General features: G+C 38.3%; 2 protein-coding genes across 4 annotated transcripts in view; one reads left to right on the forward strand and one right to left on the reverse strand.

Moving 5' to 3' along the window:
- The window catches only part of Sidt1 (SID1 transmembrane family member 1), an 84,912-nt gene extending 84,343 nt beyond the window's left edge, over window positions 1–569 (reverse strand). Inside the window, exon 1 of one of the 2 annotated variants that reach the window (XM_070030222.1) lies at window positions 1–569. This exon is cut by the window's left edge and continues 294 nt beyond it. The gene's annotated coding sequence lies outside the window, so the exon portion shown is untranslated. The other variant, XM_070030223.1, reaches the window with a different exon arrangement.
- Window positions 570–8,670: 8,101 nt separating this feature from the next.
- The window catches only part of Spice1 (spindle and centriole associated protein 1), a 52,804-nt gene continuing 44,724 nt past the window's right edge, over window positions 8,671–16,750 (forward strand). For both annotated transcript variants that reach the window (XM_070030226.1, XM_070030227.1), the window contains exons 1-3: window positions 8,671–8,761; window positions 13,877–13,975; window positions 16,206–16,253. In XM_070030226.1, coding sequence (XP_069886327.1) covers window positions 13,877–13,975; window positions 16,206–16,253 — 147 coding nt within the window. In that variant the 5' untranslated portion in view covers window positions 8,671–8,761. The remainder of the gene's footprint in view (window positions 8,762–13,876; window positions 13,976–16,205; window positions 16,254–16,750) is intronic.

Consider the following 16,750-nt stretch of genomic DNA (forward strand, 5'->3'; position numbering starts at 1 on the left):
GAGCTGGTCCCTCGCCAAGCCGGTGCGGGGCTGGGCTCCAGCTTCAGCACAGCGCAGCGCAGCGGCTGATGTCTTGGCCAAGCCCTGCCGGCGAGTGCGCGCTGGCGAAGGGCCGATCAAATAGTGATGCGCTGTCTGGGGTCCCCAAGAGAGGTCAGGGGTGGAGAGCAGGGGGAAGGAGAGATGGAGGGGGGCGGGAAGAGCTGATTTCCCCTCCGCCTTCTAAGTCTCCCCTGTCTCATGTCTGAGAATGCCCTCGCTTTACCCAGACAGAATGCTCACCGATCGATCTTCTTTCCACCTGAATCTCAACGAAAGCAATAGCAGAAAGAAGAAATAGTCACTAGAATCTTGAAGAGTCAACCTGACCCGGCCATCCAGGAGGAGCGAAGATCCCTTCCAAGTAAAGGAGCACCCAGGCCGCGGGAGAGCAGAAGGAAAGCGCCAGCCTGTGCCCCGCCGGCTGCACGCCTTGGCTCTTCCACGTGGCTACCTGCCGAGAACTCCTGTGCCCGTGGATTATGCCTGTTCTCGATTCTCTCCTTCTTCGAGAGAATCCTACTGACACCTGTTTCATTTCCTTACTACCTCCTGTTCTCTAAGGAGATGCGCACGTCATCGCGTTTCCTCTCGCCATATGTGTACGCGTGTAAATATGTACAGTCATACAAAATAAATATGTAAAGAGGACAATTTCCAGCTCTGCCCAAGGAGTCTCGGAGGAACTAGATTCATGTTGGAGGCATTTATGTATTTATTTATTTCACCCTTGCCTGATGCCTACTTTACCTCTGCAGAGATTTCTTCCAGACTCTGGGAGAATTCCTTCCTTCCTTCCCTCTTTCCTTCCCTCCTTCCTTCCTTCCTTCCTTCCTTCCTTCCTTCCTTCCTTCCTTCCTTCCTTCCTTCCTTCCTTCCTTCCTTCCTTCCTTCCTCTTTCTCCCCTTCTCCCTTTCTCTTTCTTCTTTCTTTCCTTCCTTCCTTCCTTCCTTCCTTCCTTCCTTCCTTCCTTCCTTCCTTTCCTTCCTTCCTTCCTTCTTCCTTCCTTCCTTCTTCCTTTCTTCCTTTCTTCCTTTCTTCCTTTCTGTCCTGGGGCTTGAACTCAGGGCCTGGGCACTGTCCCTGAGTTTCTTTTGCTCAAGGCTAGCACTCTACCACTTGACCCACAGCACCATTTCCGGTCTTTTCTGTTTATGTAGTACTGAGTAATCGAACCCAGGGCTTCATGCATGCTAAAGCAAGCACTCTAACACTAAGCCACATTCCCACTCCTCTAGGAGAATTCTTAAGATTCAAAAATAAAATAAAATCAAATCATTGTGTTGTAGCCCAACTCTGGCCTTGACTTTGTTGCTGATCCTCTTGTTGTACTGCTGGGATATTACAAATGTGTACTTCCACTCCACGATCCAAATTGCTGTTCTCTCTCTCTCTCTCTCTCTCTCTCTCTCTCTCTCTCTCTCTCTCTCTCTCTCTCTCTGTCTGTCTGTCTCTCTCTCTCTCTCTCTGTCTCTCTCTCTCTCTCTGTCTCTCTCCTTTTGTGCATGTTCTAGTGCTTAAACGTTGCGCTCTCACTATACTTTTCAATCACAGCTGGTGCTTTACCACTTGAGCCACACTTCCAGGTCAGCATTTTGCTTGCTAATTGGAGATAAGAGTCTCTTGGACTTGTCTGACTGGCTTTGAACTGAGATATTCTAGGTCTCAACTTGAGTAGTGAGGATTACTGGCACCACTGGCACCCAGCTTCTAAATTTTTTTTTAAGACAGCCACTACATCTCATTATAAAAACAGAAATAGCTTTCTGGCAAAAATTAGAGGATCCGACTTTGGGTGACATTGTCCAAAAAAAAAAAAAAAAAAAGAAAAGAAAAAAGCAAAAAAAGGAATGTACTCATTACCTGGTTTAAGAAATGGTAGCCCCTTTGTACAACACCTTAATAATATCAATAAATTATTTTTTAAATGAGAGGATCAGACTTAAAGGCTCACAGAGGCAAGTAAGGACTGTAAGGAGAGGATCTCTATAGCAAGAAGATGCCATAGGTCATCCTTACAGAATGGCCCGGAAGGGACAGTGTTTTACTTAAGATTCAAGTTATTTTCTGAGGAGAAAAGAATTGCTAACTTGAAGCGATGCTAGTAAATGAGCCATAAAGAGGAAAAAGATCACATTCAAATATATAAGATTACAGGGGCTGGGATGATGGCTCAGTGGTAGAGTGCTTGCCTTGCATGCCTGAGGCCCTGGGTTCGATTCCTCAGCACCACATAAACTGAAAAAGCCAGAAGTGGGGTGGTGGCTCAAGTGGTAGAGCACTAGCCTTGAGCTGAAGAGCTCAGGGACAGCGCCCAGGCCCAGAGTTCAGGTCCACGACTGACAAAAAAAAAAAAAAAAAAAAAAAAGATATAATGACTATTTGCCATTTAAAGGTGGGAGAGTATTGGTTTATCTCATTGAATTTCTATAGCTTATCAAAATATCAAAAAGAGAATACCTTTGGTATAACATTTTTCTCTGATTTAGACTATTCCTTATTAGGATAATTTACATTTTGAAATGTTCTCGAACTACTTAAAGATAATAAAAATAATTGTTGAGCCCACACGAATATGTTGGGTAAATGTAAAAATTATATTCAATATACATGTGTGAAAATGAAACCATGTAACTTGAGGGTATGGATGGGGTTGGCAAAGATGGGGAGAAGGATGGAAGGTGCAAGATTGATCCCAATACATTGCACTCATAAATTCATATGTTGACGTGAAACTGTTAGGTACAACTACTTAGAGACAATAAAAATATCAGAAAAAGAAAAGATATAAACATGTGCGTAAAAATAATAATTCAAAAAAGTCTTCAATAGAGCTCAATGTTTTGAGAGACACAGAACATATTAACTTCATCTGGAATTTGAATGCATTTAAACTGTATATTGTGAATATCTATGCCTCTTTTCAAAGTTTAGCAAAATTTTGTGAATTTGAAACTTATGAAGCCCTCAGAGGTTAAGCTGGGACAGCCTGTTCAAGCGGTCTCCAGAGATACAGGAACATAAAATTCTACTTAAGCATGATGAGACCTGACCAACTGCTTCTTTTATAGGGCAACACATTCTTTTGGAGACAAGAATCTCATCTTTAGAAACATACTTCACGGGCTTAGCTGAAATCTGCCTCTCTTCTATTCACTTGTACTAGCTCAGACCTCTGAAATTATAGGAATATACCTAATCCATCTTCCACATGACAGCCTCATAGCTATTTGAAAGGAACTATGATCTTTCTTCCAAGGTTTTATCCTTAACCATGAGGTTTAATTGGAACAGATCCTTTATCAAGCTATGATTTAGTATCAACAAAATTTAGTATCCACAAAGAGTAATATATTTATTTTGGAGCCATTATAGATGATGTCTATAATTTTTTTCTTTTTAAAGCTGTATCAAGGTTTGAACTCTAGACCTCATACTTGTTAGACAGATGCTCTTACCACTGAGCCAGCCGATTCTGCCTGTTTTCTTCTTGTCCAGGCACATATATGCTAAGCTTCTTGTTGTAGCTAGGATAAAAGGTACATGGCACTGTGTTGAGCTCTCTGTTAACAAAGGGTCTCACAAATTTTTCTTCCTGAGTTGGCCTCAAGTAGTAATCCTTCTGCTCATAGCCTCCAAGTAGTAAGGATACAGGAGTGAATGACCAGCACCTGGCTTGTACCAGAAAATTTGAGTTATGTATTTCAGATAATTCTGTATTATTGTTCTGATTTTGATTCTAACTCAAAGCCATTGAGAGACCTTAGATAATTAACATCTCAGAATCATACAGTTGTTGTAAATATAAAAGAGGGAATAATGGGACTGGAAAGGTGGCTCGGTGGTGGAATGCTTGCCTTGCATGCATGAGGCCCTGGGTTCAATTCCTTAGCACCATATAAGCAGAAAAAGCTGGAAGTCGTGCTATGGCTCAAGTGTTAGTGTGCAAGCCTTGAGCTGAAGAGCTGAGGGACAATATCCAGAGTTCAGGCCCCACAACCACCACCACCAACAACAAAAAACAGAGGGAAGAATATATTTAAAAGTATGTTAGTCTGTGCCAGGAGCCAGTGGCTCATGCATGTAAACCTAGCTACTCAGGAAGCTGAGATCTGAGGATCATGGTTCAAAGCCAGCCTGGGCAGGAAAGTCTGTGAGACTCTTATCTCCAATAAACCATCAGAAAACCAGAAGTGGTGCTGTGGCTCAAGTGGTAGAGTGCTAGCCTGAGCTGAAGAGCTTAGGGACAGCGCCCAGACCCAGAGTTCAAGCACCACAACTGACAAAAAAGTTATTAAATTATTAATCTAAGGAGTTGTGCAAACAAATAGTATCATTGCATGACCGTGGGTTCAATAGCTGGAAAAAAAATGGTCCATCAGGTAGCTGCTTTTAATGTTAACAATGCCAAAATCTCACTGTGAGAGGTTGAATATACAAATGCAAATGCACATTGGTGATAGAACTCTGACCTATAACTCTGTACCAATCAGATCAAGAAGCTAACCTATAACCTCAGTAATAACCAATGTAGGATGCCAGACCACAACCTTGGAATCAAATGGCACAGCACAGTAGGACTTGATCACTCACTCAGTCAGCCTGCCTAGATTTTTGCCCCCTCTTTTCAACACAATCTCTATCAGAGGAAATCAGAGAATCTCTTCAAATCATGAAGTGCCCTGCTTCCAGTGAGCCCCACAGTGTCTCTAGACCCAGATCCAACCAGAGTCTACCTGAAACATTGCCTTTTTTAAAATTATAAAGCTTTCTTACTTCCCTGCTGGCCTTCGAGTCTCTGCTATCATTTGTGTTAAGAGAATTGCTTGTTAAATAACAAGCTCTTAGACAAGTTTTATTTGTTTTCATTTGTGTGATCTTCATTTATTTCTACAAGAGATGTCACGTGCATACTACCTTCACTGTGGACCCTAGTGAGACTCCCCAAGGCCCCTTCTGCCTTGATGCAAACATCTGCTGTGTTAGATCAGGCATGTACCAGAATTCTGCTGTCTTTCTCAAAGGCAGAGTGCTTGCCTGAGCAAAAAAAATGCTCAGGGACAGCACCCAAGCCCTGAGTTCAAGCCCCAGGACTTTCTATTCAGAACTCCTGAATAGAAAAGCTGATCTGATTGACCTACATGATCTTTCTTTGGGGTCAAAACAAAACATGAAATAGCTGAGTGCTGGTGGGTCTCAATGGTGTATCTAGCTACTTATCAATAGAGATTAGAAGGATCATGGTACCAGGCCAGTCCAGACTAAAAGTTTACAAGACCCCCATCTCAACATAAAACATTGGATGTGTTGGTACATGCCTATTATCTTGACTATAGAAGATTTGTAAATAGGAGGCATAAAATACAGGACTATGAAGGTAAAAATAGAAACCCTAGCTCAAGTATAACCAGAACAAAAAGAGCTGAAGGCATAGCTCAGTCAAATGCCCATCTAGCAAGTGTAAGACACTGAGGTCAAATCACACTACTGCCAAACAACAACAGAAAGACACAAGAACTAGAAAAATAGATTCACCTCTCAACAAAGACATACTGAAACATTTTTATTCACACATGTAAACAAATAAATAATATAAAACTAGAGGAGATTTGGGGATAGATCAGGAAAAAAACCCTTTGGATAATACTGATCTTTTTACCTTAAAACCTTCCATCTTTGCTCAATATTTTCTTTGGACTAAATATAGCACCCCAGTGGTAACTATTGCAAATAACTCTTAGCTCTCAGCCCTTAACTACAACCTTGTCCCCCTTGAATAGAAAACATTCTTTCTACATCTATAGAGAGAACTTTTTTTTGGTCAGTGGTAGGGCTTGATCTCGGGGCCTGGGCACTGTTAGATCACAGGTGTTCACTGAAACTCTTTCCTATTTGTTCCAGGTCTCAGTTCTGATATACTATGTGCATAAAAAGCCTGTTTGGATGCCATTTACTTACTTTAGTCTTAGCTTAAAGAGGGCATAAAATATCAAAGAAAATAAAGTACTGTTCTGCAAAGGCAGTCCCATTTTTTATAGTATGGCATACTTCAGGAGTGGGAAAACATTCTCTTTGAGCCAGAGAATTCTCAAGTAGTAAAGATATGGATCTCGACTCGGAAGCAGATGGCTCACACCTATAATACTAGCTACTCAAGAGGCTTGAACTCTAGGCCTGGACACTGGCCTTGAGCTTTTTTGCCAAAGACTAAGTACTCTGCCATTTGAACCACAGCACTCCACTTTCTGATGGTTAGTTGGAAATGAGAGTCTCATAGACTTTCCTGCCTGTGCTGGCTTCTAACCACAATGCTTGGATCTCAATCTCCTGAGTAGGCAGTATTACAGGCAGGAGACACCAGTGTCTGGCCTGTTATGTCCTTTTGAGTAGTATTTTCCTTACCATTATAAAATGGCCTTTTCTACCTTTAGCATATTCTTTGTTCTGAAATCTACTTTGTGTGATATTAACATAGCATTTTATTAGTTTTAGCATAACATATCTTTTCCCACACCTGTACTTTAAATTTACTTGTGCCTTTATATTTAATGCATTTGTTTTTCTAGGCTGAATTAAAAATATAACCTGATAATCTCTGCCTTTAAGTAGGGTGTTTAGATCATTCACATTTAATATGTTATTTGATATTAGTTTATTATCTTGCTATTTCTTATTTGTATAATGTTCTATTATTAATTTTTTGCTTTTATCTGACTTTTACATTAATCAAGTATTTTATTATCATTTATCTTTCTAGTAAGATTTTAAATTATGTTAGTAGTTGTTTTACAAAACAAAAATTTAGTTTATCACAGTAGTACTTTAAATGATATTTTACTACATCAAGAATAGTATGGTTTTTCAAAATAGTATTCTTCTATTAGTCCTTCATGCTATTGCACAAGACCTTATTTTACATATATCATAGATCTCATAATACATTTTATTATATTTTAAAACAGCATATTTAATGAGATTAAAATAAATCTTATATGTGTTATCCAAACAGCATTTCTAATGATCTTTATTTCTTTATACAGATTAAAATTTCTAACACAATTTTCCTGCTTGAAGGATCTTCTTTAACATCTAGAAATCTGTATATTAGTAAGGTGTGTACTGTTAATAAATTCTATCAGTTTCTATTTGTGTGAAAAGAATCTTTATTTTTAAAGAAAAATTTCCCAAACTTCTAGGTCAAAAGTTTCTTTTTTCCTTTTGATATAGCTAAGCTAGTGCTCTACTTACTTGCTTTATTTCTAATAATAAATTAATATTCTTTTTTTGTCTGTTTCTACTACTTTTTCTCTGGTTGTTCTTATGATTTTTATAATTTATCACTGGTTTTGAGAAACTTGGTGCACCTTGATATAGTTTCCTTCATATATCCTGTGCTCATGGTTAATTGAACTTCTGAACATGAAGGTAAAGTTGAAGTCTGTTGATAAAAAAAAATGCTGATAAAACATTTGAAGTAGTGATGGAAGGTTATAGTAGTTCTCTTATGACGAATTCAATGTTACCAATGAAGTAGGAAGCAGTCATTGGCTGGAATGAGGATAGAAGAAGACATCGAAAATGAGAGAAAAATATAAAACTATCATCTAGGAGACTCAATAGAGGAGTGAACTTTAATAGGATATTCAAATGTCCTTAAGGTTCCACTTAAAATCAGCAATTATGAGTTTAAAGTCAGCATGGATGAATACTTTCTTCTGCTAGGTTCAGCTACAAGAGTGAATGCACTTAGAAAAGATAGATGACCAGTGTTGATGGAATGCCAAGTGATTTCAGCAACTCAGGGTCAGGAAGCTGAGGACATAAACAATGAGATTATATTGATTAACCATAAATATATTTACAGCAAATTGCCTCAGTTGAATGGAAACCACTAAAGGCAAGCTCCTGCATTCAGAAATACGCATGTTACAGATACTACTTAACAGTAGAAAGCCTGGGGCTAGAGTAAGCTGTTTTAGAGCAAATTAACTCTGCTTTGACTGAAGTGCTTATCATGTTCTATGCAGTCATACCTGCCTTGGCTCCAGTCTATCGGGCCAGCCTTCCTTTACTCCAGCCACCCACTATTCTTTCAACTCCACACTGAATTTCTTCCCTTGCCTTGAATTTGCCATACACACAGAGGGAACATTCAATTCCCTCTGCAAAAATACTGGGGACATACTCTTCTTTGTAATCTCAGCATTCTTGAGTGACTGAAATGTTCCTATAAATTAAATGTCTGGTTGGTATGCTTCCTTCTTACTAGACATGCCTGTTTAATTTTACATTTGTGCCAATGATAGCTTCTGCTACTATGCTTCCAGAGGGCAGGGATCTTGCTTGTTTGTGGATCCCATTGAAACTAGCATAGTCTCTGACACGCAGGTAGGTGGTGGCAAATATTTTTAAATAAAAGAGAAAAAAAGTGAATGGAAAAGTTCGATAGGTGAAGCCTGGTGGGAACGGTAACATGTTTGTGGTGGAGAATTCTCTAGGTGTTGCCTTAAAGACCGCAGTGAGTTCATTGAAGAGCGCTGGAGAGCCAGTGCGCCTGCGCACCGGACTTACCGGAAATACGCAAGGGTGAGGCGCGGGGCGGGGCTCTGGTCACCCAGGCAACAAGCCGGAAGCCGCGGATTGCCTTAATCTGTGGCGCGCTCCTCGGGTCTGGAGTCCGAAATTTTAGTCTCTGTGGAGGCAGCAGAGGGAAAACGACAAGGCAGGTTGAGGGGCGAAGTTGAGCCTTAGGTGCCGGGATTAGATAGGGCGGGGAGGAACAGGGTGGCGTCTCGGTGTTCGTCGGGGATCCAAGCACTGGTCGAGGGTGCTCAGCGCCCTGGACCTGACCGCGGCCCGGTTCTGTGTGCGCTACGGGTGCGCTTTCCCCGGGCACGTAGGGCACAGCGCATGCGCGCCGAGGGTGGCCGCTTTGGACCCCACCTAGGAATCGCTAGTGTAGCTTTCAGTGGGTTTTTGTCTGTGGTTAGAGCGTCCTGGGTGTTGTCATTTAAACTAGTGGATGTTAGGATGAGGCTTCTAAGAAATGAGTTTTGAGGGGGCCTGGGAGTAAAGTCATAGGGGAAAGGTGTAAGTCTAAGAACGAGGTCAACAGAGGAAAAGGAATGATTGGAACTGTCCGGGAAATTGAGTTTGGCCCTAGCATTTATGGGATTTGTGAGAAAGAAGAAAAAACCCCGCAAACACTGGAAAGAAAGGTCCATTGGATCACTTGGGAGGAAAGCTTGGAAAGGATTCTTTCTACACCGGGATGTCATTAAAATCTTCAAGAGGAAGGAAGTTAGTGGTTGGGATTTTTGTCATATCTGGATAGGATTGATGAGAGGGACAATGTGGAGAAGGAGTTCTTGTTCCTCTTGGGTCAGTCTCCCACAGGGTGGTTTTGCCAGAGTCCCACCATAACTTGCTTTGCTTCTACAGTGACTTCCTGTGGGAGAGTGCTTACATTGCTGTGGCTCCCAAGGCTATGACCTCTTCCTCACTGAAGAGCCTGTCCTTTAGCCGGTCACCCTCTCAAATCTTTGTTGGTCAAACAGAACTTCTCAGACTATGCCAGTGTCTCTTGCCTTGAACATTCTCCCCCTCTCCCCCACTTCCATACATGCTTGGCTTTTAGCAAGTACTTTCAAAGTGTTTTCTGATTTAATAGATGAATGAGTGAGTGAAAGGGAAACCGGCTGGGGAAAAAAATGAGAACCTGGACAAAAATATTCCTAATAGAAGTGAGGAGGAGTGGATAGATGGGAGAGAGATTTTAGGGAGTGAATAGATTGTGATTAGGACAAAAAGGAACAAGAGTGAAACCAGGTTTTTACCTGGAACAAGAAAGGTGGACATCATAAGCAGTTGCTGTTATAGTAGGCTTACTTGAAGTGAAATCATAGCAACTGGGGCACATCTTGGCTTTAGTATTTGTGTATGTCACATGAGTATGATTTCAGTGAATGTAATATTTATATTACATTGATAAAGTCTCAATAGTTAGGCATTTAGTCAAATGTTTATACTGATTTTTGTATCTATGCTTAAATAACTTTTCTAGGAGGTGTGGCTTAGGCTGTACAGCCCCCAAGTTCAAACCCCAAACTTCAAAATAAGCAAGAAACAAAAACAACACCCCCTTCTTTGTTTGGTTATGTTATTTATATTTGCCAGCAGAAGCCATTATTAGTATACAAATTAGTGTATTAGTATGCAAATAATAATGATAAAAATTCTGCTGAGCCTTAATTTTTGAACTTGCTGTATTGAAGACCTTTCATTGCTATGAAAGAAAATAAGCATATGGACATTTTCACAGCTGCTTTGACTACTCATAGCCTTTATATGTGTCTGAATCATGACTGTTTTTCATGATGGAGGACTATAGAATATTAGCTTCTGAATAACTATTGTAACTTAAAATTTTTTTGAAGAGCTACATAAGTTGATTGCAGCAAGTTTAGAAAATAACAAACCTAGCAGCATTAGCCCAATTTTAGCAGAGTTTTCTGGCATGTACTTTACAGTCAGTCAGACTTGATTTCTGAGCGGCAGTTCCTTTCTCTCTTCTTTTTTATTTGTATCACTTTGATCAATGTAATTATATTCTTTAAGCTTTATTTTTCTCATTTGGGAAGGAAATTAATGATTGTTATTACTGATATCAACATTTAAAAAGGACATAATATGTTTTAGATAGGGGTTTTGAAACATCTTACCTGTTTAGTCTCATTTAGAGTTAGTGGCAAAGCTGAGATGTGAGCCAGGTAGTTTGATTCCAGATTGTACTCTATGCTGTATTCTGTTTCAAGATAGTATTTGCCTCATATATACACATAAGTATTTTATTCATAAGGCATAGATTATAATGTGATTGAGGATACTTTTTATATTTTGTTTTTCCTGTCAAACTTAATATAATTTTAAAGATGCATAATTTATAACAGATTTACAGATACTATTATGATTCTCATGTTTTTGTATGGTAAGTAGTAGATCTAAGTAGTTAAAGATATAGGTGGCTAACATACACTAGTTCCGTTTCCTTGGATAATTGCTATATTTTTCTATACTTTTTAAACAGATTTATTAAGATATGATTTACCTGCCCAAAATACATCCTGTTAAGCATAAAATTCAGAAGGGTTAGTATATTTATAGAATTGTGTAGCCATCACTGTTGTCTAATTTCAGGACATTTAAGTGCTCCCAACAGAAACTCTATATGTATTAGGAATCACTTTCTATTTCTTCCTTCCTGCAACCACTAATTTACTTTATGTCTTTATGCAGTTACCTATTTTGAACTCTTTAAATGGTATCATTCAGTATGTGGCCTTTGTGTTTAGATTTTCTCAATAGTTGATACTTTTAAGGTATGTCTGCTGTAGAACATATCAACACTTCATTATTATTACCAAGTAATATTCTATTGTATGGGGATACACTCTGTGTGTGTGTGTGTGTGTGTGTGTGTGTGTGTGTGTGTGTGTGTGTGTGTGTGTGTGTGTGTGTGTGTGTGTGTGTGTGTGTGTGTGTGCATGCGTGTGTGTTGGTTGTGGGGTTTGAACTCAGAACCTGGGCACTGTTCTTGAAATTTTATGCTCAAGACTAGTGTAGTGTTCTACCACTTGAGGGACAGCTTCCCTTCTGGTTTTTTGGTGGTTAATTGGTGGAAAAAAGTCCCACAGACTTTCCTCTCTAGGCAGACTTTGAGCTATGATCTCAGATCTCAATCTCTTGACTAGCTATGATTACAGGCATGAGCCACTCATGCCCAGCATCTTTTAGTTTTCTTGATTGTCCTCTGGCACTTTTTTTTTTTTTTTTTTGTTCTGGGCTTGATCTGTAGGCCTGGGCACTGTCTCTAAGCTCTTTTGCTCAAGGCTAGTGCTTTACTACTTTGAGCCACAGCATCACTTCTGGTTTTCTAGTGGTTAATTGGAAGTGGACTTTCCTGCCTGGGCTGGCTTTGAATTGTGACACTCAGATTTCAGCCTCCTGAGTGGCTAGGATTACAAATGTGAGCCACCAGTACCCAGCAAGGTTCATAAATTTGTACACTTGTTTTCTTCTAAGGCTTTTTTCTCTTAGGTTTAAATATGTAATTCTGTGTGTGTGTGTGTGTGTGTGTGTGTGTGTGTGTGTGTGTGTATGTATGGCTGCAGGTATTGTACTCAGGACCTCATGGATGCTATGCTACTGAGCTACATCCTCAGCCAAATGATTTATTCTAAACTAAATTTTCTGTATGATGTGAGGTAGTAGTCCACCTTTATTCTTTTTCATATGAATATCAAGGTGTTCCAGTAGCAATTATTGAAAACACTATTCTTTTTGGAAACCTTGTTGGAAAATCAACACCATAAATTCATTGGTTCCTGTAGAATCTCAGTTCTATTATATTTCATGTCTTTTAAAATGTGCATTATGTCTCTGCCAACTTCAGAGTTTGTTAATTCTTTGTCCTTCAGTTTTCTTATCTGAAATGTGAATAATACATAGAAAATACTTTTTGAACTTACAATGAACATTAAAAGGAATATGTTTAAAGAGCTTGGGACAAATAATATTTTGGTTGATAGTAAGCATTTAATATATCTTAGCTGATTCCACTGTTAACCACTGCCACAATATTGATATCCATCATTACAATTATAAAACAAAATAAGAACAAGGTATAAAACAAAATGAAACAAGGTATAATGTCCCACACCTTTAATTCCAGCCACTAGGGAGGTGTATAGATCAGGAAGATCATAATACAAAGCCAGCCAGGACAAAAAGTTAGCAAGACTTCATCTCAAACAACAGGCCTGGTGCAGTGGCTCATTCTTGTACTCTCAGCTACTTTAGAAGAGTAGGTAAGAGGATTGTGGTTTGAGGTTAGGCAAAGAAGTTGGGGATTCTATCTGAAAAATACCTAAAGTGAAAAGAGTTTGAGTATGTGCCTGAAGAGGTAGCATGCTTGACTAGCAAGGTCCCGAATTCAAACACTAGTACTTAAAAAGAAAAAAAAGTAAAATGTTAGAGGAAAATACTAGAATTTTTGTTTAGATTAATTGGAAATAAAATCAACTGGAAAATTCTGTCATTATTTTGGTAGATCCTGGAGTAGAAGCCACATATGTGTTACACACACACACACACACACACACACACACACACACACACACACACATACACACACACACACACACACACACAGGCTTTGATTTGGTTTTTAAGGACTACCAGTCTTTCTCTAATTTTTATAATGTTATATTCAGTGTCCATAGCAAGCTAACTTTGATAATGTACAAATTCCAGTTAAAGTCAATAATCTCCATTTAGTATTATTTGAAACATATTTCAGAGTTATTAGCCTAATGTGTCCAGGCAAGTTTATATACTTTTCAGGTAAGTGTATCTGTACCTGGTAATTATTTTAATGTTAGAGTTTATAAATAAAAACTCCAATTCTCTTTTTCCCTGCCTTTCCTTATCTTTGTATTCATGTTCTTAGTCTATAGTGGCATTTTTCTAGTAATAGTGAATTTTGTACTAATAGCAAAGACTAACACAGTCCTAGTTCTCTAGTTAAAGTAATTCTGTATTTGGAGAGTTCTTTATTAAACAAATCTGAGTTACAGACTTCCTCTTTTATTATGATTATCAGTATCAGCTTCTAATACTTTTAAAATGAGAAAACCAAATATTTTGATAGGGCATTTCTTTCATCATGCTTAAATTCTTCCAGCATTTTAGGAATGGTATCATTTGTTATGATGTTTTCTCCCACTCTTGTGATGCATAATTATTGTCTTAGGCACTAGCAGTTTGTTATTATTTTTAGATGCCAATGGTCAGAGTGAATCGTTACGGTCCCCAAGGAGGTGGCAGGAAAGTGCTGAAGGCAAAGAAGAAGAAAACTTCAGTGAAGCAAGAATGGGATGTAAGTCTTGACATAGTAAACAATGCAGCCTTACTGTGGAGTAGTCAATGTGATGGCATGGCCTTAGTAACTCAGGAGGGCATTCTGAAAGGGACTCGGTATATAATAGGGTATGACAGGGCATGTTATAACCCTAGTTTTGGAGGGAAGAGCAGAATTCTTTTTCTTTTCTTTTTTTTTTTTTTAAAGGGTATACATACAAGGGATGTGACTTGTAGCTTCTTTGAAGAATTAATCTTAGTAGGGATGGGGACTGTTATCCTAAAAGATATGTCCATCATCTCCACTTTGATTGGGGACTCATTTCTTGAAGACATCTCTAGTTACCTTGTATCTCTGAACCCTGAAAGATTTTTTTTTTTTTTGGGTCCAGTCGTGGGGCCTGAACTCTGGGCCTGGGCGCTGTCCCTAAGCTCTTCAGCTCAAGGCTAGCGCTCTACCACTTGAGCCACAGCACCACTTCCGGCTTTTTTCTTTTTACTTATGTGGTGCTGGGGAATCGAACCCAAGGCCACAAGGTAAGTGCTCTACCACCACTGAGCCACCTTCCCAGCCCCCCCTGAAAGATTTTTGTTGCTTAAAAATATATATATTTTCATTATCTTGTAGTTGTACAAAGGAGTTCCTATGTCACAAATCAGTTTATAAATATCATTATCAGTGACAACTCCTTCTTAGCAACCAGTGATACCATAATTATGTGGGTGGCATTTTGACTGAAAAAGTGGGTAATGCTTGTTTTCTTTCCTTTTCTTTCTTTCTTTTTTTTTTTTTTTTTTTTGGTCCGATCGTGGGGCCTGAACTCTGGGCCTGGGCTCTGTCCCTCAGCCCTTCAGCTCAAGGTTAGCACTCTACCACTTGAGCCACAGTACCACTTCTGGCTTTTTTTTTCTGCTTATGTGGAGCTGAGGAATCGAACCCAGGGCCTCATGCATGCAAGGCAAGCACTCTACCACTGAGCCACCTTCCCAGCCCTTTTCTTTCTTTTTTTGATGCTTGTTTTCTTGCTCTTTACACCAGAGACTAGCTGAGTATAAGATTTTGCTAAGTGCCTAGAACACGTGATGCTTTAATCTGAATGTAATCTGGTTTTACAAAGGGGATTTTTGTAAAAAAAAAAAAAAAAACAAAAACAACAAAAAAAAAAACTTTTGTATTCTAGTTTTTTAGTTCAGACATTAGTCTGTAGCTTGCTTTACTTTCCAATGTGGAGTATAAAGACTCTAAGGGATTCTTTTGGACTTGCAAATTTCTGGGTAGCAACTAAACATTTTAGCAATCAAACTGACAGCTTTTGGAAGTGGGGCAAAAGACTTCTGTGTTCAGATTGTTTTGTTGCTATTTGATTGCCTGTAATACTTATGATAACATTAAGTATTCTCACCTTCAGGGTATGTTGGAAGTTCTGTCTACTAATAAGTAGTTATTGCCTAAATTTGATTAAAACTTTTTAACTTGAAATGCAGTAAAAAGTTTCCTTATTTACTTTTTGTCTTCTCTCCAGTGCTGGGAAAAATTTTTGTTTCTTGAAGGTACACGAGGCTTTGAAAGTAGTGATAAGTCATTTTGGAGTGAAAAGTAAATGAGGAGAGGTCAAACCGAGTAATTCTATTTTTATTAAAATAGTTAAGACATTTTCTTAAATGGCTTATAAATTATATTTAAAGGCAATTTCAAGAATATATAGTTTTAATCAATAATGGAACTGATGAAATTATGCTTTTTTTTCTTTCATGAGGATTGATTCCAAATAACTTTTGAATGCCTGAATTTTGTTAGCACTATTAAAAACAATTTTCATTGCCATGATTGAACATTTTTATGGTGATCACACTTTCTGTTAGGAATCTTTACAAGGGCCTCATGGAATCCCGGGGTTCTATGAAATACAATTTGAAAATGACAATTTGGGTTAATCTTTCTCATTTTGAATATATACTATTATCCTTATTCCTTTAATATAATTGAATATTATCTGTAAGACTCCTAAAAATCGTCTGTTATTTTTTATAGGATACCTAAAAGTAATCATGTTAATATTTATGTTAGAATACAGTTCCGGGAAAGAAGTGATTTTTGGTGTCAGGATTTTGAATCAATTTTCAATTGGTTTCACTATTTCAATATTTTAAACTTTCAGATATTTCAGTAACTGTTAATTTTTCATGAGGAACCTGGCTTTTATAAACTGAAGATCATCTTTTAAAAAATTTATTATTTATTTTTGCAGAATACTGTGAATGATCTAACAGTTCACCGAGCAACTCCTGAAGATCTTGTAAGTTTAGTATTAAAAATTAAGTCATATATTAAAGGTTTGATTTGATATTAGATTTTTTTACCTTTAGTATAGAAGCTAATCATGTCCTAGAAGCATATCTTCTGGACCTTCTAATTTTTCCTTGGCATACAAGTTTGTTTAAGAATTTTATTAGATAAGTTTAGTTTACAGTTCAAATTTCTGAAGTTTATAATTGCTTTGTAAATATCTGTCTTTTTCATGTATCGATGTCTTCATCATTATGTTATTACTTTCTTATGCAAATATATTGATCTAGTCAGTATAGCAAGTTATCCTTTGAAAATTTTTTCATGTATATTTCTACATTTGGACTTCAGTCTCTGTTTTGTTCCTGTTATGTTCCTTACTTAGGACAGTTTCCCTACCTCTTACTGAAATCTTAATTGGCTTAAAAAAATTACCTCAATCCAAGTGCTGGTGGCTCATGCTTAGCTACTCAGGAGGCTGAGATATGAGGATTGCTGTTCAAGGCA

Source organism: Dipodomys merriami, unplaced genomic scaffold (assembly GCF_024711535.1).
Source record: "Dipodomys merriami isolate MVZ:Mamm:240054 unplaced genomic scaffold, mDipMer1.0.p SCAF_2, whole genome shotgun sequence".
In the NCBI taxonomy this organism is placed as follows: domain Eukaryota; kingdom Metazoa; phylum Chordata; class Mammalia; order Rodentia; family Heteromyidae; genus Dipodomys; species Dipodomys merriami.